Genomic DNA, 26,869 nt, shown 5'->3' on the forward strand with positions numbered 1-26,869 from the left:
TGTACGCCCAGCAAGTTTGCAGATGACATCAAACTGGGAGGAGTGACTGATGCGCCAGAGGGTCTCGCTGCCACCCAGAGCGACCTCGTCAGGCTGGAGAAATGGGCTGACAGGAACCTCATGAAGTTCAACAAGGGCAAGTGCAAAGTCCTGCACTTGGAAAGGAACAACCCGATATACCGACACATGCTGGGGGACACCAGCTGGAAAGCAGTTTGGCAGAAGAGGGCCTGGGGGTCCTGGTGAACACCAAGTTGACCATAAGTAAGCAAAGGTGGCAAATGGTACCCTGGGCTGCATTACACAAAGCATTGCCGGCAGGACGAGGGAGGTGATCCTTCCCCTCTGCTCAGCACTCGCGAGGCCACACCTGGAGTGCTGTGTCCAGTTCTGGGTGCTCCTCAGTGCAGAGAGATGTGGGTACACTGCAGAGTCCAACGAAGGGCCACGAGGATGATTACGTGGCTGCAGCATCTCTCACATGAGGAAAGGCTCTCTCACATGAGAGCTGGGACTGCTTAGCCTAGAGAAGAGAAGCCCTGGGGGGACCTTATCAATGTATTTAAATACCTGAAAGAGCGTGCAAAGAAGATGGAGCCAGTCTCCTTTGAGTGCTGCTCAGTGACAGGAGAAGAGGCAGTGGGCACAAACTGAAACACAGGAGGTTCCCTAGGAACATTAGGGAACACTTTTTCCACTGAGGGTGACAGAGCGCCGGCACAGGTTGCCAGAGAGGTTGTGGAGTCTCCATCCATGGAGATATTCAAAAGCCATCTGGACATGGTTCTGGGCAATCAGCTCTGGGTGGCCCTGGGGAGGGGAGGCTGGACCAGATGACCTCCAGAGGTGCCTTCCAACCTCAGCCATTCCGGGATTCTCTGAACACAACTATCTCCACACGTGAAACGCAGTGTGCACTGAGGCGTTCTCACACGAGCTAATTGCAAGGCTCTCGTTTACAGACAGCGAGGCGACTCCTCTTATTTGGAGAACTAACGTCATAAATTCTCAACACACAGCCCATTCTTCTGCCACACCTTCAATGGCTCTTCAGTTTTGGAGTTTACGCTTGGGTACAGCACACCCAAAAGAAACGCTGGCAAGCTGGGTAAGCTTAACACTCAGTTATCTGCTTAAAAATGTTCAGGAGGCCTGAACGCATCTCTCTAGTGTGTTCTCAGGCCTTGTTCCCCACTCACATGCAAGGGGGAAACAGCTTCCAGTATTTCATTTTTTAAAACCAAGAAAATCTCCATTAGGTTTGAGTGGTTTCACAGGAGAACTTTTGTGTTCTTTAGGTCAGAGATAAATTTCTGCAGCAGTAGATTTTCTTGCAACTACAACAACCTACTCACTGCAGTAGAAGCTGATTATTAGAGATGGTGCTTATAGAACTCTTAGGTTGCTCCTGGGCATCACGTGGTAGTAATTGGCATCCTGAAGGAAATCAGTTATTGCAGATGATGGTCAGAACCACATCTACATCTCTGAATTTCTGCACATCTGGCTTATTGTGGTCGGCCCTTTTTGGCAAGAAACAGAAGGTAAAATTGTCAGACCACCAAGAAAACTGTGTGAACTACACAAGAAACCAGAGCAAAACATGGATGACAAGCTGCAGAGAAATAAGGAGCATATGAATTTGCAGAGATGTGCTGCAAGGTCTTCTCCTAGGGCACCAGAGCTGTTCCAACTGCAGATGGTGACCACTGTCATCAAAGGATGAAGCTGTGAACAAGTGTCCTCTCTGTGAAAGCCCCAAAGTGTCTCTCTTTCTGCCCCCACCAGCTCATAGGCACTGGAAGGCTACCAAGACTGCGGACAGAGTGCAGAAGGGCATCATAGCAGCCAAGAACATGACAACTCTACAACCAAGGAGCAGGGCTCTTGCACTGCTGTTTGAGATGTTTGGCTTGTAGTTTAACACCCATTTCCTTCCAATGACTGACGTTCTAGAGAGGAGAAACCTTTGGTAAAGATCCAGCCTCCTACCCACAGCAAGAACTGCAGCTAAAGAGCTCTAAGGGCACTCCAGGACCCAGTCCTTCAGCAAACCCCAGGAAGGTCAGGCTTGGCTCTTCTGACATTTTCTTGTTAAACACAGAAAAATATCCCAGCTCAGCCACAGCCGCAAGCAAGATGCTTCGTAGGCCAGCAGGCTTCTAGCAACCACCACTTTTTCTCCCTTTCTTTCCTCTTTTTTTTTTTTTTTTTTTAATCAAACACCCACGTGTTTTACCATCACAAGGGATGATGACTCAGGCTGACCTGCATTAGACAGGCATCGAGCCTCACACACAGCGTTGATTTCAAGTTGTTGTGGTTGAACTAGAGAACACTGAATCATGACAAAGATGTCAAAAGACGTAGAATCCACCACATTCACAGATCAGCTGTATCAGCATTTAATTACTCTCCTGGTTAACCCAGTGTTGATGACAAGAGGCAGCAGGCAAGGACTGCTCTAAGCAGAGGGATGCAGATACTGTGAGTATGCTTAGGTCACCTCTTTTGTGACAGTCTGCTTTCAGACAGCTTGCTGCACATCCCCTTGTCTGAGCAGCTCAGTATATACAATCCCTTTTCCCTTTTTTTGGTTAAAAACATCAAAGCCAGGAAAAGAAAAAAAGAAAAGAAAAAGAAAATCCAGCCTACAGCACAAGCACAGATCTCTGCCGTTTGGAGGACAGAATTATAGAATCACAGCATCGTTTGGGCTGGAAGGGACCTTTAAAGGCCATCTGGTCCAACCCCCTGCGGTGAGCAGGGACACCTTTAGCTGGATCAGGTTGCTCAGAGCCCCGTCCAGCCTGACCTTGGATGTTTCCAGGGATGGGGCTTCTACCACCTCTCTGGGCAACCCGTGCCAGTGTCTCACCACTCTCACAGGAAAGAACTTCTTCCTTCTATCTAATCTAAATCCCCCCTCTTTCAGTCTGAAACCATTACCCCTTATCCTATCACCACGGTCCCTGGTAAAAGAGTCCCTCCCCACCTTTCCTGCAGCCCCCTTTCAGCACTGGAAGGCTGCTGGAAGGTCTCCCCAGAGCTTTCTCTTCTCCAGGCTGAACAACCCCAACTCCCTCAGTCTGTCCTCACAGGGGAGCTCCTCCAGTCCCCGGACCGTCTTCGTGGCCTCCTCGGGCCTCGCTCCAACAGGTCCATGTCTTCCCTGTGCTGAGGGCCCCAGAGCTGGGTAGAGTAAAGGGGGAGAACCCCCTCCCTCGCCCTGCTGGCCATGCTGCTTTGGATGCAGCCCAGGATACAGCTGGCCTTCTGGGCTGCGAGCGCACAGTGCCGGCTCATGTCCAGCTTTTTGTTCACCAGCACCCCCAAGTCCTTCTCAGCAGGGCTGCTCTCAACTCCCTCACCCCTCAGCCTGTACTGACACCAGGAGTTGCCCTGACCCAGGTGCAGGACCTTGCACTCGGCCTTGCTGAACCTCATGAGGTTCACATGAGCCCACTTCCCAAGCTTGTCCAGGTCCCTCTGGATGGCCTCCCGTCTCTCAGGCATGTCAACCACACCACTCAGCCTGGGGTCATCTGCAACTTTGCTGAGGGTGCACTCGACCCCACTGTCTGTTATTAATGAAGACATTGAACAGTACTGGTCCCAGTATGGACCCCTGTGAGACATCACTCGTCACTGATCTCCATCTCAACATTGAGCCGTTGGCCACTACTCTCCAGATGCGACCATCCAGCCAATGCCTTATCCACCAAACAGTCCATCCATCAGATCCGTATCTCTCCAATTTAGAGAGAAAATGCAGGGAAGGAACATTAGAAATGGCCAGAGGCAGAAAGGCACCCCGTAAGACTTTTCTGGAATCCGTAGGCAAGCATGCAGTGACACTCCCAAGGGAGCACAACCCTCTCCATCCTTCCTTCCCAAATCCCATCAAGCCACGGCATGCCCCCAAGTGTGCTTCAAAGAACCCAAACCGCTTTATAATGCCTCAGGAATGGCAGCACCAAGCCACGATGGAGTCTGGCCACGCTTTGGGCCTCTGCAGCCATGAAGAATTCATTAGGCAGAACATAATATCCCTGCAAAGTGCACTGGGTTCCAGAAGGAAAATATCTCAAATGCTTTAGCACTTTCGGCCAGAAGGGAAATCCCTTCCTGACCCAAAGCAACCCAGTGCTTTAACACTGAGCATGAAAGCAAGACAGCAAAACCAGGAAGGTGATGACTAGCTTTTACTGCCATTCCTCGTGCCCAAGGAGCAGTGTGTAGCATTAAATGGCAGATTGTCAACGCTATGACTGACTATATCACGGCCAGAAAGGCTCAGGGGCAGCCAATTGTCCTGCAATCACTTTCTGAGCAGCGACAACAGGTTACCCAGGCCTGACTCATCACTGGGACTGCACAGCCAGCTACGCCCCTGTCTCACCCTCCCTCCAGCCTCCTTTCCTTACCTTTCGCTATCAACACGGTGTTTAGTCTGCAGTTTCCCTTTGTCCTTCTGTGGGGCTGGGTCTTCTAGAAAGCTGTGGTCCAGGCGGTCATCGGGAACAAAGTCCTCGACGCTCTGCACTTTTGTAGGGGCTTCAGGGTGGGCAGGAGGAGTGGCAGCAGCAGCATCTGCATTAGCAACAGTAGCTGTAAAACACAGGTTCACCAAAAGCAAGACGGAAATTTGCTTTCTACTGATCTATCCTGCCCAGGGCCTCTTCAGCACAGACAGCTGCCATGAAGCAGGACCTCAGCTACACGGCAAGGGAACAGCAAGGGTATGAACAGGATCCTGAAACCAGTCCAGAGCCTTGCAAGAAGGCATCACAGACCACCCACGGCCGCTGTGGTTTAAGATGCACCAGGCTGACCCAGGCTCTGAGATAGTCTGAAAGACTCTCCAGCACAGTAGCTGACTCTGCCCTACAGTGAATCCTACCGCTGACTGCACCGCAGCCAGATTTTATACCTACGCTGGGTGCACTGCTCCCGTGTGCTGTCCCTTCATCGTCCTCTTACCTCTTCCAGACTGTTCCATTTACCCACTCTCCTCCTCTGGCCTTTTCAACTCTAACTGTCAAAGGCAGAATTGTTCACACTGTGCTTTTAGATGCCCCGTGTAAGCAAAAGCTCAAGAGCTACTCTGAATAGAGACTCGCTTTAATGTAGCTTATTTGTAGAGACACCTTTGCCCATCTTCAACGTAGCAGGATGAAATTAGCCTAACCAAGAAGCTTAAAGTGATTAATGTTTTCAGAATCTGCAATATTCAACCTTTTTCTTTTGCCAGGACTGCACCTCACATCTAGGCTCTTTTCTTTTAGGTGAACAAGATTTGGATATTTTTTTCTAGATTCTGCTCTGCTAGTACAGCCTTCAGATCACTTTTGCATACGAATAACATTATTACTAATGCCACAGAGTAGCGTTGGTGTAAGAAAAAACATAGCTGAAAGAATTACTACTGCAAGACTTCAAGGGAAAGCTTAAATAGCAGCTCCCAAAAAAACAAGTATTACTTTGTGACAGTGATTTTTCAACTGTTTTCTAGTCAGCTAGTCCCTAGGTATGTTCCAGCAGAGGTGCAGCCCCTTGGCACGCTACATAAACCTAACAGCACTGACAGATCAGCTTTTCCTAGCCGCCTTTGCAACTCTCCTAAAAAACACCCCTGAGATACCAGGACTGCAGGCCACAAGCCTAAAACAGTTCTCAAGCTAAGTGATAGATTAAAAAAAAAAAAAGGAAGAAAAAGAAAAAACCCAAACCCCAAAGACTGTAGCACTGGTAGCAGACCACCTGGTTTTTTTCTACAGATAATTTTTTTATTGACAAGGGATTTCTCGTGTTTGCTCCTCTTTGTTTGTTTGTTTGTTTCTGGGTAGGAAGAGTTATAAACAAACTGAAATGGGTGTCATACCTGGTAACAGATTCAGGATGCAGAACATTGTGTGCAGATCTAAAACTGAAAGATTTCAACATCTGAAACTGCAAACTGTGTTCCCAGCACCTCCTCCTTTCTTTCTGTGGGTGTCTCGAGAGTACTGTGAGCTCTAGGGATTGACAGTTTGAGAGGGAAGGTATTTCCAAAGGGTGATTCAAACCATGTCAAGCTAATGATTTTTAGGCAGTGCCGGCTCTGCAGCTCCAGTTAGCTTCGCAAACAAAGTGAATGTGACAGGCAAATTAAGGTCCAGCTCAGTAAAAGTACATGTAACAAAACCCTCGATGCCTCTGCCCTGCAACTTCGTCCGGCAGGGCTTGGGACCGAACGCTGCGCTACTCTGCTCCATTGTGTCCTAGCGCTAAGGAAGCAGCCAAGGGGGGCTGCCCTCCTCCTCAGACCATCTCTGAAGGAGCATATTTCCCTGGAGGGGAATCTGCTGCAGCGCCTGGACTTACGTGATCATTTCTGGCTGAATAACCTTTAAAACCAGCACTCTGCTGTTCTCCCCTAACACACAGGAGCCCCTCTGAGCTGCCAGACTTTTGTGAAGACAGAGCTTCAAATAGCTTCTCTAATAATTTTTCTTGTTATTCAAGAGGCATATGTGTTCCTGGTAAGAAGCTGACAGTTATTTTATTAGTGTCCCCTGCGTATTCAGTACCTTCCTTCTGAAGCATGCTACAGCCACCACCCAGCTGGCTGGATACACCCCCATCCAAGTCCAGGACAGAGACAAACCAAAACACCAATTCGGAGAAAAACAGAGAGTGGCAGCACAGCCCTCCTTGGACAGACCCTGCACACACTCGGGGCCTGCGGTCCTCAGAGACCTGTCTGCTCAGCCTCCCGCTAGGAGAGAAACGAAAGGAAACCAGAGAAGCCCCCAGAGGTGACACCCGGCCTGGACACCACACTCCAGCACCTACCTGGCTGCGGGGGAGAGGGGTCTGACGCAGGAGACGTCCCGAACAGACGTGAAATAATGCTGCGCTTGGGCGGTGGGACTGCGGCCGGAGGGGCTGGGGAGGCTGTAACTGGCGGAGACGCGTGTGGCTGCTGGGCCTCGGGGGCAGGCACTGGTGAGAAAGATGGGGGGGGTTCAGGAGAGACGGTGGAGCTTGTGGAAAGCGGCTGGGGCGGCTGTGGGGTGCCGGGGCTGGAGCTGCCCGTCGATGTGGAGCTTGGAGGTACGATGGGTGACTGGGAGCCAGAGGAAGGGCTTTGCCCGTTAGTTGTGAGTGGCGACGTGTGTCCTCGACTTCGGGCTTCCATCATTTCAAGGAAGCTGCAGGGAAGACCAATTGCAAACATAAGGAATGGAGAAAACATGCTCAACAATGCACTGAGCGTGCTGCTGTGCTGCTCTGGCTCTGTGCTGAGCTGGGAGGGTATGGGGCTGCTCTCAGACGTGCTGTGACTCCCTGGGCCACAATAAATCTGGTTCACTCGTGCGAGCTAAGCTCACCCAATCTGCATCGAGGTGTGGAGAATCCCAACCCGCTTTGCACTGCAGGACGAAACCTACGTTTGCAACGGTGCTGGGAACTCCCTGGATAGACAGACTGTAACAACATGCCAGGGCTTGAAACACAACCTTAAGTCAGTTCTTGGACATATGCCTCTAAGGGAGTAAGTGCTAGAGGAATGACACATTTTTAGATTCAGCAGAATAGATCAGTGTTCAAGAAAACTGAAATACTATAAAAACCTCTTCATTCAGCCAAGAATGGATTTGAGAGGAGAATCCTTGAATGTCAAAAGGAAAGAGCTATCCAGAGGGCTCACAGAGGACTGACTGCAATTATCCTTCTCGCAACGTGCAGAGATACAGGCAGTCTCTCCCCCTGCATGCACTCCCCCCCCGTCTGGGAGGCCGTGGGCCAAGCGGCAGAAGCTCTGAAGCAAGTTGTGGTCCTGGCTGGATTCCTGACTAGAAGAGCAATAAAGCCTGTACCGCCAGAGAGGGTGAAACGCTCTATCCTTTTCAGAAAGGAAACCAAGCCTGATCCTGCTGCAGCCTCCTCTGCAGCCCCTTTGGTTGGCAGTCTTTTCACAAGCTGCGTGCAGAGAAACACCTAACAGAAAGCCAGGCTTTTACTATGAAATGGTCTCAGAATAAGATCTGCTACCTGCCACACATCTGGGAGATATAAAGAGGACACCCAAAGTGAAGTAGCCTGTATAAAATCTAGCACATGCAGTCTTGCCTCTTATTTCATTAAGCCTAATGAACTCGTGCACAGAGGCTCTGGGTTCAACTGCTTCTGCAAGAGAGACAGACTCGGTTGTGCTCCAGTCAACGAGAATGTCAAAACAGAGACGACTCTCCCCTACAGAGCATGACCAGGGCCTTGAGCCAGCCAGGCACCTTTAGTGGAACAACTGCTAAGCAGAAAGCAATCAGGAGGGGCTGAAAGACTCTAAACCCCCTTGAGATATCATTTCCTATTTTAAGGAGCAACCTGATACACTTTTAAGGAACAGACTAATAGACTTTGTGACCGGCTGTGTCTGGAGCCCTAGAGAACAACCACCCCAGGAAGCCGTTACTTGAATTGGAAAACCAGGAGTCATTCCTGCCTAAGGAACTCGCTAGAGCAGAGATAAAGGGTAGCGCTAAAAAGCAGTATTAGCTGGGAGAGAAATCCTTGGTAGAGTTCCCCAAAGATTAGTGTTGAGATATATTTCAGCATTTCAATGAAGTGGCACAGAGACCAAGGAAACGCTCATGAGCTTGCAAGTTGGGAGGCAGCATCGACAGAGAGGAAGACAGGGACAGATACAGAAAGAACTGGATGATCCTGAATAACAGAAATGAGAAGAAATTCAAGAGTACAAAGGAAATAGTCATCTGCTCAGGGCCAGGAAACAAGTGCTCTTGCTCCAAGTTCACCACACAGGAATGGCTAGGAAAGACTCCCTCACTCATTGCAGAAGACTGGACTAAAGGCTGCAATCACAGTGATGCCTGGGAAGAGAAAAAATGAGCCTGGCTGTCACACGGCCATCCACTACCTATCCCCTGGGACTGCTGTCAAGGCACCTAAAGCAGTGCCACGCTGTGGTAGCCTCACTGATGCTTCCACCAGGATCTGGGGCAAGGCTGATGTGCTTGTGCCACCCAGCAGACCGGCTACAACAAAGCAAGCTCCTGGCAGAGCTGAGATCAGAGCATGCGACAGCGCATCCGTTCCAGCATCCTGCCTCCCAGGGGACTAATAGCTGGGGTGAGCTGTGGGACAACCCATTCCACTGAAAATGATGCATGATTTGTCATGCACCAAAGAGAAAACATAAAGCAGCGTAACTCCTGCACTAAGCTCTGGGGAGACCGCAGCAGGTTCGTCTGGAAGGCGCACAGGGTACACACACACCCCGCAAGAATACAGCAGTGTATTTTCCATGCACCTCTGTCACGGCGCTGCAGAGCCCAGCAATGGCACATCAGCCCTTTCTTGAGGAGGGGGTCGCCATACATGCCATCCAGCAACCCTCAAGACAGGCTACGCAAGGCAGCCATGGCGAGGGAAAGACGAGCCAAGGGTACCTGCAATTCAGCCCCTGTCTGACCGAGCGAACGCTCTGAATCCACCAAGCCATGTGAGTTGCTACGGCCTGAAAAGCCACCCACGAGCCCTGCCTGCACAGGACGTGCGGCTCCGCCGATCCCCGCCTGAAGCACTGAGTGCTAAATTCTGTCATCCCTCCCCTCCGAGCTCTGATTCAGGGCTCCCAGTGAGTCGAAGGCAGGATGGCTGAATAGCTCTGCTTTGTGGTACTCATCCCTCCTCCTCCCAAGCCCTCCTCAGGGTTAAAGACTCCTGCCTCCCACCCGTGAAGAGAGATTAATCCCAGCTGATCTACACGCGCCCCTGCTCCTGTTTATAGCAACAGCGATCCTGGCGCCACATCCAGCATCCAAGATACTGGTGCCAGTGCTGCTCGCTCCCCCGGCTGAGCTGAGCTCTCTGACTGCCTGCGTGAGCACCTAAAAATCACCAATGCTACACGAAAACAGAACTCAACCACCTCTGAGTCTCTGATCAGGATGCTGGGTCCCACCATCGAGCCAACAGAGTGGACTCAGGTAGGATGAGACAATTGTACACTGAAGACTAAGGAACAAGGATCCTGTACAGAGTACATGTACGGTCATTTTAGGATGCAGAATATGAAGCTCAAAGAGTACTTAAAGCTGGACCCAACAAAGTGCAGGACACTCTTTATGATATCAGGGTATTTGAAGATTTACTTTGTACTACCAAAGTGCCCATTTTGGAAACAACCTGCTTCGTTCTGGGCGAGTAGCCAGCTCCAGAGGGAGGGAGGGCTGCGACTACCACCTGTTTCTCCTGCAGAAACACATGAATTTTAAGAGCTGGAGGGAAAAAATGCTACATAACTAAAATATAACGAGTGTCATCCTTCCCTCTAGCTCAGCTAGTCTGGAGAGTAACACACATACAGGCTTCCTCGGCACCTGTGCTCCTACACCTCGCTCACCTACATTAGGTGAAGGGCATAAGAACAAGAGACAGCAAGTTATTTTTAGCAGAAAGCTACAATGGTTATTTGGGGACAGCATCACACGGGCTCTTACCCCAGCACTGCACCAAGGAGAGCTGTGGCACGTGTGCTTCATGTCACCTTCCTCATCTCCAACCAGACACGTGGGCCAAGCTCTGTGCTGTGTGCCACGACACCAGGGAAATAAGGATGGTCTGATACCGGTTTTACATGGGCTGCATAAACCAGCTCTGATGAGCTTTCATATTCCTATCCTCTTCCGTGAAAGGGGTGGGTGGGAAAACAGCATACATGAAAATGCTGCCAGCAAGCTCTCAATAATTTCCAGGGTGGAGGTGTCTAAGCATCCTCCACACTTTGAAAATACTACATAATGCATGAATGCTTTCTCTGGCTTTACACACACTCCTCAGAGGCACAAGTGTGGTTGTTTTGGGAACACACCAGGCCAAACCTGCCACATGTCTGTTTTTTCCCCGTATTCTACACAATCTGGCCACCGCATTTCCTGTTCTATCCTTTCTGCCAGTCCTTCGCAAAAGGACTCACTCAAAATCTTACCGTGGAACAAGCAGCTTCATGCCCACACTAGGTGTAGCAGACCAGGTCCTATTAAAGCACAAGATGAACTCATGCTGGGACCCCAGTACACCTGTTCAGTCGGGTACAGAGACAGCAAACGTGCCATGCAAGTCCAGATGGGTTATCTGTCCTCACCCACGTGAGCTCCTTGTTTGCCTTTCAGCCCTTCCATTTCAGACCGAGTAACAAATCCACATCCTCAAACCCCCTGAATAATTCACTGTCAGCCGGACCTGCTCGCAAGAGGAGACTTTTATGCACTGTTAGAGATGAACATGCTCTGCGGGAACAAAAATGCATCAGGGCCTGAGGTTACTTTTGCTCTGCTCCCAGAGCAAACAAAAAAAAAAGCACAAAAGGACTTGTTAGCCTCATAGTTCCTAAAATTGTCAGCGGTCATGTTCATTTACTATCGAAGAGAGGAGCAGCCTGAAGCTTTTCGCTCCTGGTTCTAATGTGCTGTGATCAATTTTTCAAGTGTATTTCATGTTGCAAGAAAGGCTTCGAGTTATTTTATTAATTGTGAAAATGAAGATTAATAGGCCGTGTGACATCAGTTTAACTGGGGTTACTGAGGGTTAGATTTCCACATACTTGTTTTAGGCTCATTAAAGGAATTGAACTTGATTGCCCCCTAAGCCCAAGTCCCTGAATGTGTAATCAATTGCCAAGCAGGGCTGAATCCTGCTGCCCAGGCCTTGGAGAGTACGGCCCTTCCTCAAGAGCTCCTCGGGTCGTCCACTCGACACACAGGGGATGCAGCAGGGTAACCCCCCTCCACAGCACACGGGACACACTCCATGTTCTCCACTGCTCTCGCAAGATGGACGATGACAGGCTTAGTTGCAATTAATTCTTAATGCCGCCCTCCACAAAAAACATGACCTAGAGTCCCAGCTAGGCTGGCTCCTGATCTGACTGACGGCAACAGTGATTCATGGCAAGCGGAAACAACAGAGGTGGGGCAGGGAGAAGAGAAAGCAAAAGTGGTTTTACTTTCCTAACTGGTAATTCAGCCTTCAGCTGGTGTGATTCTGGACCTGTACTTCAACATAGCTGAAGATACAAGAGAACAGCTCTAGCAGCAGGTCCTCCTGCCACACAGTGCTGCTGTTACTCAGCAGCATGCTGTATGATCCGAGCTACAACTTCTGCAGTGGCAGGACCTATCCCAGGTTTGCCAGGTGATGGAAGTCCTTCTACGTACTTAGCCAGCAGTGCTGTATGGTTGTCATCTGCACAAAATTACGAGCTGTGCTCAATGCAGAACAAACAAACAAGCAAATAAACCCCAAGAACCCAAGGAGTGACTCTGTAGCGAATAAAGCTGTCTAATGCTGGGAGTGTTTCTCCCAAAAGAAGAGTCCTCATCAGGAGAGTGCAAATGCCTTTCTGCAGTCACTGGTTCATCATCCATAGCATGAGAGGGAATGGCCTCAAGTTGTGCCAGGGGAGGTTTAGATTGGAGATTAGGAAAAATTTATTTCCCAAAAGGGTTGTCAAGCATTGGAACAGGCTGCCCCGGGGAGTGGTGGAGTCACCATCCCTGGAGGTATTTAGAAGACATGTAGATGTGGTGCTTAGGGACAGGGTTTAGTGGTGGGCTTGGCAGTGCTGGGTTAACAGTTGGACCAGATGATCCTAAAAGTCTTTTCCAACCTAAACGATCCTATAATTCTATGATCTTCCCTGCCTGGACAGTAGCACCTGGCTGTCCAGGATGACCCAACAATGCAGATGACAACCATAGAGCACTGCTGGCTGAGTACCTAGAAGGACTTCCATCACCTGGCAAACCTGGGACAGGGCCTGCCACTGCAGAAGTTGTAGCTCGGATCATACAGTATCTCAGACAATCTGAAGTTCAACTGCTTTCAACATATTTTTACAAAGCCTGACTAACAGCTTGCTTAAGAGCTCTAAAACACAAAGGGTAAATGATCTGAAAACTCATTGCTTATGAACCATTCCTGTGAAGAAGTTGGACTTTAGCTTGGAGGAGACTGAGGGGTGACCTCATCAATGGTTATAAATACGTGAAGGGCGAGTGTCAGGAGGATGGAGCCGGGCTCTTCTCGGTGATGGCCAATGACAGGACAAGGGGCAATGGGTGCAAGCTGGAGCACAGGAGGTTCCACAGTAACATCAGGAAAAACCTTTTCCCTGTGAGGGTGGCAGAGCCCTGGAACAGGCTGCGCAGAGAGGTGGTGGAGTCTCCTTCTCTGGAGACATTCAAAACCCTCCTGGACGCGTTCCTGTGTGACCTGCTCTGGGTGGTCCTGCTCTGGCAGGGGGGTTGGACCAGACGATCTTTCAAGGTCCCTTCCAACCCCTGACGTTCTGTGATTCTGTGACTTCATGTGCTTACAAATCAAACAATCACACAGTGGTTTATAGATGACAATTTCTTGAAGCTTCTCAAAACTGAGTGTGAAAGAAATATTCCATTTGACTAACTTATATTAATCCCTAGGGAAAAAACCAGTTAATTCAAAGAGTTGATTACTTAACCCTTGAAATTAAATGTCCTTTGATATTAAAAAAAAAAAGAGTAATACTAGAAAAAATGTAGCCAAATATGAAAACCATACATCAAATCTGCTTCATATTAACTTTTGCAAATGTTTCCACTAGCAGCTTATTCGTGACAAAATGAATATGCACGGAGAGCTTCCACGATTCCCAAAAACTATTGCTCCCTGTGCACCATTCACTGAGGGAACAGGCACGCTGAACAGAAAAAAGTTTTCCTTGTGACAGAAGATGAGCTGGGTACAATTAAAGATGGAAAAATCGAGCAAATTAAGAACCAATTCAAAACAGGAGTAAAAAAAGTCATTGCTGTTTGTTCAGAAAGAACTCGGGAACCCAAAAAGGCCTGAAACGTGTTTTTAGCAGCACTGAAAATGTAAAATCTGAGAAACCACAGGAGAAGCACCTGAGCGAGAGGTGTGGTGGGCAGAAAGGATAATCAGTGCAGGGAAAGAGCTGGAAGCATCTAAATGTGTCTTGTACAGGCCAAGCCCCGCCAGGGGCTGCCTTACGTAAGGCGGATGAGGCAGCGTTGTGTGCCACCTCGTGTCTTCTCTGGGATCCACATTTTGGAGCAATGACGTTTTGTCCTCGCGTACCCAGCCGCAGCAGGAGGAAGAGTTCTTGTTCTCCTGTTCTCCCTGATCCAAATTTAGCATCGGTCATTGGGACAAAGCAGCTACTGGACGTGCACAGGGGTGAATGAAATAATGGCGATGTCCTAGCACTGTCACCTCGCCTTGCTCCACGGCCTGATTTTATGACAGGAGAGCAGGAATCGCTTGGAGGAGGTGCTGCAGCAGCCACCCCATGGCCTGCAGCCCCAGGCACCTGCAGACACCTCCCCTTGCTGCGCAGTTCACGGTGACCGACGGCAGCGCTCCAAGTCCTGGCTAAACTAAAGAGAGCACCACAAGGGCTGCACATCTGCCAAGGGCCAGCAAGTCACACCGCACCAGTGCACACGCTGTGCACCCCAAGGGGAGCGGCAGAGGACAAGGCGTCAGGTGCTCGTTTTGACATCCACTGCAGTCGCGTGTGAGAGACGATAACCCCAACACGACGGGCACCTGACAAGCACGGACGCAAGGACCCTCCCAAGCCCTAACGCCGAGCACTGCAGAGCTGCCCCACAACTGCAAGCTCCAGTTCCCACTGTGTCCTGTCCTCACAGCCTCTCCTGGTTTCGGCTGGGATAGTTAATTTTCTGCCTGGCAGTTTTGGACTTAGCACGAGAACAACATTGATAACACACTGATGTTTTACTTGCTGCCGTGTGGTGCTTATCCTGAGTCAAGGATTTTTCGGTTTCCCACGCTCTGCCAGGGAGAAGATGGACAAGAAGCTGGGAGGGAGCACGGCCAGGACAGCTGACCCGAACTGGCCAAAGGGATATTCCATACCACAGAATGTTATGCTCAGCTCAGAAACTGGGGGGGAGTTGGCCAGGAGTGGCAGATCGCTGCTCAGGGGGTGGTGAGCAATTGCATTGTGCATCACTTGTCTTTCTTGGGTTCTATTTCACTCTCTTTTTATCTTCTTTTTTGTTACAACTATTATTACCATTATACTTTATTTCAATTATTAAACTGTTCTTATCTCAGCCCACAAGTTTTACTCGGTTTTGATTCTCCTCCCCATCTCACCGGCCGAGGCGGGGGGAGGAGTGAGCGGGTGGCTGCGTGGCACTCAGTTGCTGGCTGGGGTTAAACCACAACATGCTCACAGATACTCTGTTCACCAGCCCAAACTGTTTACTAAGAAACAGAACTTAACCCAAACCTGAGTTCCCTGACATATAAGTGTAATTATTTCTTTAAATCGGGACTTTGGCTAAAGGAGGCAAGCCTGAAGAGCTCCCTCCCGCAGGGATAAAAAATGAACGTAGGAAGAGTGTACTTTTCAACTCTGGGGTTGAAGTAACCCCTTTGCAGCTCATCTGCTTCAGAGAGGTGCCACTGAAACAAACAGACTCTTTGTTTCTACCTGGGATGCAGAGAAAAACCTCAAAAATCCTAATACATTAGTCTATTTTAGTCAGTGTGATCAAAGTACTCAGCACAGCCTGGTGCTTTTCTTTTGGGACGAGTGGCTTGAGCCAGGAAGCATCCAGCAATATTTTAAAGACTTTTCTATGAAGAACCATCATTTTCTGAAAGCCAAGAACATCAGTCTCAGTACACAGATACAAATGCACAGTAGCTGAAGTGAAAGCACAAGCTGGCCAGCTGCATAAAAACGTCAGTTCATTCCTTAAACCAGAATCCTAGAGAAAAGCCTTGCTTTGAATATTTCAGCAACTCCTCTTCTGTCAGGTACAACGGCAAAGGTATTTCTTACGCCGTGCCAGGCCAATCATGCAGCCTAACAGTGCAATTAGCCACCTGCAGCGCAAGCCCTCCCCCGCGGCCGAGCAGCAGTGCTTTGCTGCAGCACGCTGTCCTGCAGCGCGGAAGGGCAGCGACTGCCCGGCCGGGCGGCGGCAGCTTCGGGTGCACCCACCCCATCTCCTGTTCCCCCTGCGCTCCGGAGCTGGTTTGGAGAACGACAGGGCGCTAACCTGTGGGCCAAATGTTTATCTGCCTTTGGAGTTTCTGCGGATGACTCGGGGCTTCTACTGAGGTGATGGCAGCCGCCACTGCACCAAGAGCTCCTCTGAGCTTGCACAAGGCAAGAACGTGCCTTGTGACCTGTCAGCGTGCAGCGCGACCAGTCTGGCCCGGAGACTCTGGGCGCTACCACTTCGCAAGTGATACTCTTTAGTCGTCGCAGGATTTCTGCAGCAGAAATCTCTGGCAGTGGAAGCACTCCAGTATCGTAAAATGGTGTTCGCTGGTGTGGTAACAACACTGGATGGGATGATTCAGTGTAATACCTATGCTGGGACGAGGAGGCCTTGCCATCCCGCCTCTGCCAGCACCATACTGGTGCTGCTTCCTTTAAGTTCTAGTGTTAGGCAGACGCTTCTCAGAGCCAGCCCAACTCACCCAGCAGCAGGTAAGGCAGAAGATAGTTTTCTGCTGGATTTGTGAGCTGAACTGGCACGTGCAAGGGCCCAGCAAAATGCTAGAGCTGGTGTAAGGGTGAGAGGTGCCTAAGTAGCAAGATCTGGTGTAACTTTGGAACAGCTCTGCCAGCTCTTGATTCTTTTTAAGTATCTTCCCAGTACTGATGCAGTATACACAAAAATACTGGAAAACAAGCTGACAGCACAGCCCACACAGCCCAGTCCTTTGAGTAGGGACATGAAAAGGATTGCTGAAGGCACGAGGAGCCTAACCGGTCCCTAAGGACAGGAATGAGGTGAACGCTCTGGGAACAGTACAGCTTCGCATGTAGATGGGGTACTGCAACGCTTTCAAAGGAAAACACACTGACCGAGGTTATGGAACTTGAAACTCAGTCTGGAAACTGCTTGTCAAATGGCTGTGCATGAATATTTCATAATCATCGATTCCAACTTCCAAATAAAGCTGCCTGTAAAGAATCTTTTTCCAATTCATTCTGGAGTTGACTTTTCTGGCTTGCACATCACTGCAATAAAGACCTCGCAATGCAAATTCACAGAACACATTTGTCAACAACATACGAATCTGAAGAGTTTCCTGTTCACTCTGCTACAAATGTACTGGCTTTGCAGGGCTAAATCTGGCAAATGCTCATTTCAAGCAGCCAGCAAACAGACAGGGTGCTGAACAGACACGAGGCAGCAGGAACTAGCCGCTATTTCAAACCAAAAGGGCCCTGAGGAGTCTCGAAGTATTCAAAGGGAACAAAATGTTGTCACTATTACTTTCTGCCTATCATAAGACACATGATATGCAATAGCCATAAGAAAAAGGAAGCAACTTGTGTACTGAGCAGCAGAGAGATGTCAAATATTCCCTTTTAGCATCAGAGGCTGCAACATACATATCTACAATTCCTTCAGCATGTGCTGCCTCCAGAGGTGCTGCTCTGCTCCACCTCCACTGCCCTCCCGTAGATCACATGCCTGTAGGAACCAGACCCTTTCACAGGGATCCCCAAATGCATGCGTTATTTCAGGTGACGCCACTTAAAAGTGACATTTTACAAGCTCCAAAGAAACCCTAAATGTCACTCACTGCACCCTTCAGTCTAGCCACATGCCATAGCTGGGGCTGCCCAACATTCATGTGACACCCGGACTGCAAGAAAACAGTTGGAAAAGATGGCTCAATCACATACAGTTCGTAGTTTTGATCTTCTGTCTCCTGCTGCACTGACAGCTCCTCCAAAGTTGCATCAATATCCAGCTGATTCGTCTCCAGCTGCCGTAGCAACGTCTCCCTCTGAAGAAAGGAAAACAAGCTGGGTCTGAGCAGGAAGGGTCACCGTAACAGATCTCTGCAGGCTCACAGGGCACAGCGAGATCTCATGTCACCACTCTACCCACAGCAGTGAATTAAACAGGAGCTCTGGTCTCTCTCACGATGTTTAAATACAGAAGCACAAAGGGAAGCTGAAGCAGTAGCAAAAGTACGTTAATCCAGAAAGTCTGTGTGTAAGAAAGTAATTTGTTCTGCAAGCTATACTCAACCATAGATCGATAATGTGTGATTTTCAGACACAGCACTGCTAGTTGCATTTGGAGAACTCCTGCGGAGAACAGTTGTGCAACTCATTCATTCTGAGCTTTTATTTTTTTCCTGTGCTAAAGAAGCCCCCCTGTGAGCCAGACTCAACCTCACAATAATTTTCTTTTTACTGTCAGAGTAGATGAGTGAACACAACCTGTCAACTCCGTGAAATTTTAGAAGTCACCGCCCCCCTGCCTTCACTTGCTGCCCCACAGATGGGGACAGACACTCCAGTCGGTTTCAAACGTGAAATAAAGCGAGGTCACTAACGTAAAACAGGGTAGCTTAGTCAGTCCTTCCCTTTCTATATTTCCAACAGAATCCAAGCAGAAACCTCAGCTGAGGGGAAGTGCTGGCTTAAAAGGTTCAAAATCAATTACAAATGGTCTCGGGACACTCCTCCCAAGAGCCCGGCTGGCAGTGAGATGCGATCCATAACCACACGCGTTACGGGAGCCTGCACAGGCACGGCGAGCTCCAAAGGCTCACCTGCAGCGGGCCCAGCACCGGCCTCCTCGACCACCGGCCCAGCAGGCCCAGCTCTGCGATGGCGCCGAGCCGCAGGGCTAGCGCAGCGTCCATTTCTGCAGGAGCCCCTGGCCAAGAGCTGGCTGGGGCCACCACCCGGCTCCACGGCACAAATCCTGCACCAGAGCCCGCCCTTCCCTTCTGCCTGGACGCAGCCGGCTGCCACGCAGCGGGGCACTGGCATGACCAGGCTCCCACCACCCGACTTGCCTCTGGGGGAAGCTCTGAGCAAGGGGCACTGAGTCAGCTTACACATCGAATTCAGGAGTCATCAGCCACGAGGTTCAGCGTCCGAAAGCGCCAGCCCTCCCTCTCCCAGTGCCCATGTACTGGGTGGCAGAGGACACAGGGACAGCTGGTGCTGAGACACATCCCATGACTCGTGGCACCGCACGGCGCCCGTTAAAGCGGGGTCCACCAGTGCCACAGGCTGCTGAGCTGCGCCACCACCCAGACAGGAGGAGACAGAAGAGAAAGGCCAGGTTTCCTGCAAACCGCAAAGGTTTTTGCTTTTATAACTGCCTTATCCTCAACGTACATTTAAGCTTTCTACTACGACAAATATTTTCGAAGTTTAGCATCAATAGCTGTGGTGAATTTTTAATCCCGTATTTGACAACACGTATGCTCACTGCAGAAAGATCCCACTGGAGTTAAAAGCACAAGAGGAAGTCTACTATGTAATCTGCAGAATAAAACCCCTACGGGAAGCAAACTTTTGGCTAAAGCAACGGTGTTCAACATCTATGTGCATGTACTAGTGACAATACATCGCTGTAGACATGACAACTTTGGAGCTATCCAGAAAGTGTACAAATTCAAAGAACAATTAGCTCATCTGCTTTATAAAAAACAGAGCACAGCGGTCTGTCCAAGGGAGCAGTCAGAGCACAGCCGGAGCCCTCCATGGGGCAGGCTGATTTCTACCAAATTCTACCATGACTTAGATCAGCAAGCAGGTTTAAGTAATTTTTATTTTGTATTATAAGACCAGGTGATTCATAGTGGTTGATATCCTTTAAACATGCTAACTGACGGGAAGATACAGTCTTTCTTGAAATTTAAGAGCTTCTGTGATCATTTAAGCTGATTTACTGCTTCCCAAACATTTAGATTCTTCATTTTTACCTTTGTCACTGTGTTAAGAGCTTGGACTGATCCATATTTCCTTTGCTAGGTAACTGCTATTCATTATATTCATAAACTCTCTGCAGATGGAAACTTGACTTCAATTAACATGTATACAAAGAATCATGAAATAATTAGTTAACTCAAATTCCCTTTACTGTGGTATACAGATAAGAAAGTTTCAGCAAAACATGCGATATATATTTAAACTTGCTACACTAATCAGAATAAGTACTAACCAGGATTTTAGAAGGATTCTAGATCTTAGAATTCAAATTCCAGATTTCAGAATTCAAGTTTCAAGAAATTCAAGATTTTAGAAGTAACAGATTTCATCCTTTCATGTTATTCATACAGTGTAAGCAAAAATGAGACAAAAAAGAGCAAGTTTCCTGCTTCTTTGTCCTCCGTTTCCTAAGATGACTGAAATAAATGCTAAGCAAATTAGCTGAATAAACAGAGACAGAAGGGACACTGCTCTCTAATGCTTACCTTAGGCACTTAGATAATGGCTTTTACTAAACAAGAGGTTTGCCTTTCTTTGTACTTTGTCAGTAAGACATATAAGTCTTATTTATTTCAATTTTCACAGATCGCAGTAAATTAACTTAGCTTTAATTGAGAGAGTTGCATTTAATTTTGTAAAAATTCATCACTAATAATGGACTTCCAAATACTTAAAAAATAAATTCTATTTTACCATACTGGTATTAAAATATTAAAGCAGCAGCTTATTTTTAGCAACGACCCAAAAGAAGGGAATAAATCATGTGCTACAGACCAATGCTTTGGCCGAACGCCACTTTCAAATGCTTCCTGGGAAAAGGCAATTTCAGCTGTCTGCAGAATTTTGTCTCCTTCCAGCGCAGCACCCGAAGGCCCGGCCGACCTGATGGCATTTGCACATTCTGTGGGCCACCAGCAATAGCTACAGCCGAACCGCATCCCTGGGTCCGGCAATCCTTCCCCTGGGAAAGAGCTGATAAATAATGGAGAGCCCAGGCTGCTGGAGGGAACACGCTCTGTCCTGGGGGTATGAATTTCAGCCACTGCTTCCTTCATGAAAGATGCACGAGCGCCAGCTGAACACAGCAACGTGCAACTGGAAGCCAGTGCCCGAACACACCTCCGCTAATGGGCGGCCTGGAATCCTGTGTGCAGCTGAATAATCTCCCCTTGAGAGCAGTGGGAGGCTGGGCTGAGGAACAGAGAAACCTCAGAGGACCACTGAGACGGATTAAATCATATGTGCATTTAATACCTAGTAACATTCCTCTCCTTTAACCCTGCTTGGCTCCAAAGTACCAGGGAAACGACTCCTTTCTGGAGGCTGTTACTGGCAAATCTCTCTGAAGGTATAAGCAGAACCTTTAGGAATTAAGTCTAGCTGTGAATTTGCCCACAAATTTTAACATCACGCTGTGCTGGCTGTTAATCAGGCCCGGCGGGGCCAGCCCTGGCTCCCCGTGCACTCACAGGCAAGACTCCCAGCGGGTCTCCAGGAGCAGCAAAACGCCCAGAGCCACCAGCCGCAGCTCCTGCAGAGCATCACGAAGCTCTTTAATGAGCCTGTGGCACAAACGCAAGCAGCACTGGGAAAACTAAGCGCAACACATCTCAGCTGAAGTTTGACATCAGCTAAAGCCCCCGAACCCGGGTGGAAGCAACCCAAACCTGCAGCGTCACCTGCCTCGGCCCAAAATGGCAAGGCCAGAGACCTCCGGCATGCCAGAAGGAAACGAAACAAGCCGTCTCCACACTGGATCCTACGCTGTGATTTTTTTTCAGAATGCACAGCAAAGCACCCACCTGCAGTCCCTGTACGAGCACAGAACTGCAGGAGTTAGTTTTGGCACCGCTGCTCTAAAGCAAAAGCCAGGCAGCTATGGTCTAGTCACTGTCCCCTTGAATGACAGGCACAGGGCAACCTCCTCAACCGCCACCTTCCGTGTTGAAGTACACAGAACACAGCAAACATATTTACAAGCATGGTTTACATGCGCCCTTTCCAAACCTCCCCTTGCAATTTCGGGAACTAAACTGCAATGAGAAGTCTTTTCAAGTTCGTTTCTGCAGTGTTGAATTATTTAATCACATTACATGAAAAACACAGGATTTGGTAGTCTTAATTATATGGCACCTGCACCTTTTGGACTAACCCCAGTGCTACGTCGAGCCCAGTGAACAGGAGAGTAAATGTGGGCTGGTCACTGCATCTCCCTCACCTCTCCTAAGCAACCGTCCCTGGAATCTCCAAACAGCTAATGGTTGTATCAGATTTATTTCCCTGAAGACCAAGATTTGTCCAAGCAGTTCTCTGGCTTTGGGTCCTCACTGCTTCCAGTCTTGAATTAACAGCTCACGGTTATTACGCACAGCACAGTTAAATGAAAGGTGCCATCAGGCTCACATCCTAAAGCTGCTTCCAAGCAAACCCGATACTACAAACGCATTGCTATTTCCTGCTTATAACTATGGCTATGGAAACCATCACATATACTGACTAGTAACAGTATCATTATGAGCAGCTCTTAGAAACAAATTGGGAAGGAAGGCTGTGCTAACGTCTTTGTTTCTTGTCAACATCTATTTGAGGAAAGAAGGAGGGATCTACAAAACTGGCAAAAGTAACCTGAGAACTAATTATTCTGCATGATTTCTGCCAGATATCACCTTACCATAGGAGCCAAGGTTATAAACCCAAGCATTTAACCAACCAGCATGCTGGCAGATTTCAGTCTTCTCCACTGAGCAGCTAGATGGGTTTCTATCTCAGATTTCTACAACTTTGTCCTCAAAAATTTATTGCTTGACTTATTTTACTGGGTTTTTATACATTTTCTTCTCCTGGTTCTTTCTGCTCTGCAGCCTGAGGACATGGTAACATCCAGCAATACATCCAAGCATCTTCTGAACTAGCATTTCAGCGGGGATTGTTTGTATGAAAATACACACATCATTTCAATTACTGGTGAAAGATAACCAAGATCAACTGCCTGTTTTTTTTTCCATCCAAAAGAAAACAACAATACAACATCATATGTACCTCCAGAAACATAGACTATTGATCCCAAAGGACTCCTGTACGATCACCCCAAACAATCCTGTTCTAACGGACCGCAGCTGAGAACTCCACCCTGCCGTGCCCATTCAGCCTTTGCCCTTCCACTCAGTCCACCCAAGAAGCCTCAGTTAGGAAGGAAATACGAGACTGGGATCTGCGTGCACAGGATCCAAGCAGATCAGTCACCACTAGGGCAAAGATTTTCAGCAGACTGTTGTCCCTGAACTGTTCACTTCATGACCAAATCTCTTCTTATCAGAGTTTTAATTGAACAGAATTTAAATAAAAAGTTTAACAAATGCATGTATGGAACATTCTTGACTTGGTAACTACAGCACTTGATGCAATTCTCTCGCCAGTGTTATTCATCACCTTGGAGCCTTTCTCCAGAGGGACGTGAACACAGCACAAAAGTCCTCTTGCAAGCAGAGACACGTTGAAGTCACAGACACCAATTACTAACATAATTTTGTTACAACAACTCTTAGGAAACCAAAAATCTGTTCAGGATCCTTTAACAACAAAAGAAACTCCAAATACCAAATTCTCACCTTAAGAGACAGAAAAAATGAGATCTGTCCCACCCACCCAGCACATCAGGGAAATACCCTCTGTCTTACCTGCAGCTGCAAGAAGGGGATGTTGAAGAACTTGTGCAGGTACTTGAGGCCAAAGCTGTTCTTCATGGAAGACTCAGCATAGCGAAAATAGGAGGAGCCGGGAGGCCTGTCTCAACCAGATAGGTAGAGAGAAGAAAACTGTACTGGACACAGACTGCATACACACTGAATTACACAACATGAACAACCCTCATTTTCAAGCCAACCCCTCAACCCCCAAATACGTTGGGCTAGCAGGTCATTCTGTTAGGGACTCATTTTTTACAGACAAAATTCACGCTTTGGTCCTCCTGAGGGGTGGTGGCTGTTGTTGTGCTGCAGTGTCATGGGGCTGCCAGACTGAGAAATACCATGTCAGGACAGTGGGACATTGGCTTACTAAACTGGGGCTTTCACAGCTGTACAAGCTGTTCGTTTCTCAGCAAAGATTTTGTTTTAAAACCACAAGCAGACCAACATTAAATCACAAGCACCAGCAGCCAGCATTAAACTCAGCCAAGTCACAGATAGAGATGAACTTTAAAGAAAGGATTACATTACGGAATTAAGCCTTAAAACTGATACCATTTCTGTGTGCCTGACACAGGCACGAACAAGTAAGAGACTAGGAAAATGAAAAAACACCTTAAAAACATAAAACCATACAAAAAGGTACAATCTATTGAATCCCGAACAACAAATAATACTTTATATTAAATAACAGAGAGACTCAGAGCTCTGCATAAGGGGAAATCTCGCCTGGCTGGCAAGGGAAATGTACGACTTGGCTGTGCCCAGTAATGCTGTGCGGGGGACGCTCTCGGAGGAAGAGCACGGAAGGGAGCTGCACTAGCTGGGTCTCTTGCAGCAGAACTATTTGGAGGAGAGAACAGCTGGGCTGCAGGGAGAGGATTCCTTCACAAGAGAAGGACTATCCAGAAAGAAGGTGACTTCTTGGGAAAAGCACTTCTGAAAAGGGCATGCTGGCAGGCACTCCCTGCTCCCAGTATAGCTCAGCCTGCCCAGTACTGGCTCCTACATCAAAGGAAAAGCCCGTCGTGTAAGCTGCTGTACGAGACATTTGTGGCCAGGGAAGGCCAAAGGGTCTGAGGACGGACGTGACGTAACCACGGCAGCAATACAGTTACCCGTGGCTGATGACAGGGAGCAGCCGCGGCCTGTTCCCCTGCCTGCCCCCCTGCCTGCTCCCCTGCCTGCCCCCCTGCCTGCCCCCCGGCCTGCCCCAATGCCTGCCCCCCGGCCTGCTCCCCGGCTTGCCCCCCGGCCTGCCCCAATGCCTGCTCCAATGCCTGCCCCCCTGCCTGCTCCCCTGCCTGCTCCCCTGCCTGCCCCCCTGCCTGCCCCAATGCCTGCCCCAATGCCTGCTCCCCTGCCTGCTCCCCTGCCTGCTCCCCTGCCTGCCCCCCTGCCTGCTCCCCTGCCTGCTCCCCTGCCTGCCCCAATGCCTGCCCCAATGCCTGCTCCCCTGCCTGCCCCCCGGCCTGCCCCAATGCCTGCCCCCCTCACCTGTTCAGATTGTCAATGAGGTCCCGCACGTCGCCAGGCAGAATGACTCGGTGCTCCCCCATGTCTCGGTAATTCCCAAGCACACACACTGGAACGTGGGTCGGCACTTTAGGAAGCTCCCTCAGAATATAGTTAAATGTCCTTCACCAGAGGAGACAGAAATACAGGCAGATGAGTGGAAAACATCATTCTGTGAGCAGTTTCATGCACAAATCACAGAAAAAAAAACAAAGTAAGACATCTTTTTCCAAAATCCTTCCAAGACTGTGGCTTTTTTGCCCCCCCTCAGAGAAATACATGAACTGTAAATACATTTGTATCATTCTTTATTAAAAAACAACTTGACAAGCTCAATAATCCACTTCCACCAGCAACCTCACATCTCCTGCGGCAATATTTCCCTTAGTCCTACAAAACTGCGTGGGGTCAGCAGAAGAAAAGGATTCCCTCCCTTCAGCTGTCAACAGGCTCACTGACCCACACCAAACCTGTCAAACACAAGTTTAAATATAAAGCAGGAACTCTGACCACCTCCTCTTTCCACTCTGGCTTCCCTATGTGTCTCATCCTCCTCAGCAGATGTGCAAAATGAACAGTTCATTATTCTGTACATTAATGCAGCCTAGGGCCTCTAAATAATCCTTACTAATACCAGTCTTCCTGGGAATTTCTAACTAGCATTCCCCTTTCCCTTGTGTTCCTGAGAGCAGGGGTTTGTAACATGCCCAGCACACTTTGCACCTGTGACAGCACTAATTATCCAGCCTCAGACAGCAGTATATCAGAAACTGCAGCACACAAGCCCACAGGGAGACCGTTTGTTTGAAACAAGCCCAGGAGAGGAGTATATTAAGAGACACGTCAGAAGACAACGCTATTATTTTAAGGGCTACAAACTCATTAGGCTGGTTATCGGCTCCAGAATCCATCTGGGAATCAAGGGGTCTAGAAGTCCTTTGTTTTCACTAAACTAGTGAGAAGCACGCGGTGCGTGCTGCCGAAGACGACTTACCACTGCTTGGTGATGTCAAACATCATCACTACACCATTGCAGTTTTTATAGACATCCAGGAACTCTGCATCCAGAGCCATTTCTGACTCTGCCTGAGGAAATAAAGGCAAAGAAGCAGTAAATAACTTGATTCGAGTTCAGGCTTGTACAGAAATACAGTGCTGAATAGGCAAACTTTCTAAAGTGACAGTCACTCTAAGAAGGAGCTGTGGATTTCACATCACCATCATTTAAGCAAGACACCTGGTGGTTCACAGCTTCCGCTGCCCCCAGGAGCAGGATGTGAAGCACCTGACAGTCTCTGAAAAACAATGTATCTGACAGCAAATGCTAAACCCACCCCCTCCTCTTTCCCTTGGGCTCCCAAATCCCGCATTGACAAGGTAACTCCACATAAGCTACAGGATGGAGGACAGAGGACACAGCTCCCATTCCATCTCTTTGGTGACCTAAACATTGACTGTACTTCTAATGCTTCTGGTGTACAAAGCCAGGACATAGTTTCTACCCAGCTTCTGCCGTGCAGGGCTGAAAGTATTTATTAGCACTCGGGTTGCTTTTCATCATTAGGACTCTGCACGCTGCAAAGTACAGTACAACTGAACCTCCAAGGCTCCTGCTGCAGTTTGGTGCCTATGGAACAACTTTCACTCATTTCCCAGGAGCAGAAAATGCACCCACGTTTGCGGAGGAAGAAGCAGCTGTGTCATCTGTTCTCACAGAGGCTTCTTCCCATAGGAGAACTTTTGAAAAGAAAATTCTCCTCATCTGACCAGATAGGAGAGGCCTGGCTCCCTGGTGAGAGCGGTAACTCTTCACTGCCCTGACGATCCCCAGACTGAGTGCTCAGCTGTCTGC

The 26,869-nt window shown here is 48.8% G+C and overlaps 1 protein-coding gene across 1 annotated transcript in view; it reads right to left on the reverse strand.

The window, feature by feature from the left end:
- RABL6 (RAB, member RAS oncogene family like 6) overlaps positions 1-26,869 on the reverse strand; it is a 60,053-nt gene that overhangs the window by 12,754 nt on the left and 20,430 nt on the right. The window contains exons 5-10 of the mRNA XM_086475551.1: positions 26,012-26,103; positions 25,000-25,140; positions 23,494-23,599; positions 17,762-17,865; positions 6,838-7,196; positions 4,428-4,593 (exon numbers count right to left, since the gene is read on the reverse strand). Coding sequence (XP_086331677.1) covers positions 4,428-4,593; positions 6,838-7,196; positions 17,762-17,865; positions 23,494-23,599; positions 25,000-25,140; positions 26,012-26,103 — 968 coding nt within the window. The remainder of the gene's footprint in view (positions 1-4,427; positions 4,594-6,837; positions 7,197-17,761; positions 17,866-23,493; positions 23,600-24,999; positions 25,141-26,011; positions 26,104-26,869) is intronic.

The sequence above is a fragment of the Leptosomus discolor genome, chromosome 19 (genome assembly GCF_034619465.1).
Source record: "Leptosomus discolor isolate bLepDis1 chromosome 19, bLepDis1.hap2, whole genome shotgun sequence".
NCBI classification, from domain to species: Eukaryota; Metazoa; Chordata; class Aves; order Leptosomiformes; family Leptosomidae; genus Leptosomus; species Leptosomus discolor.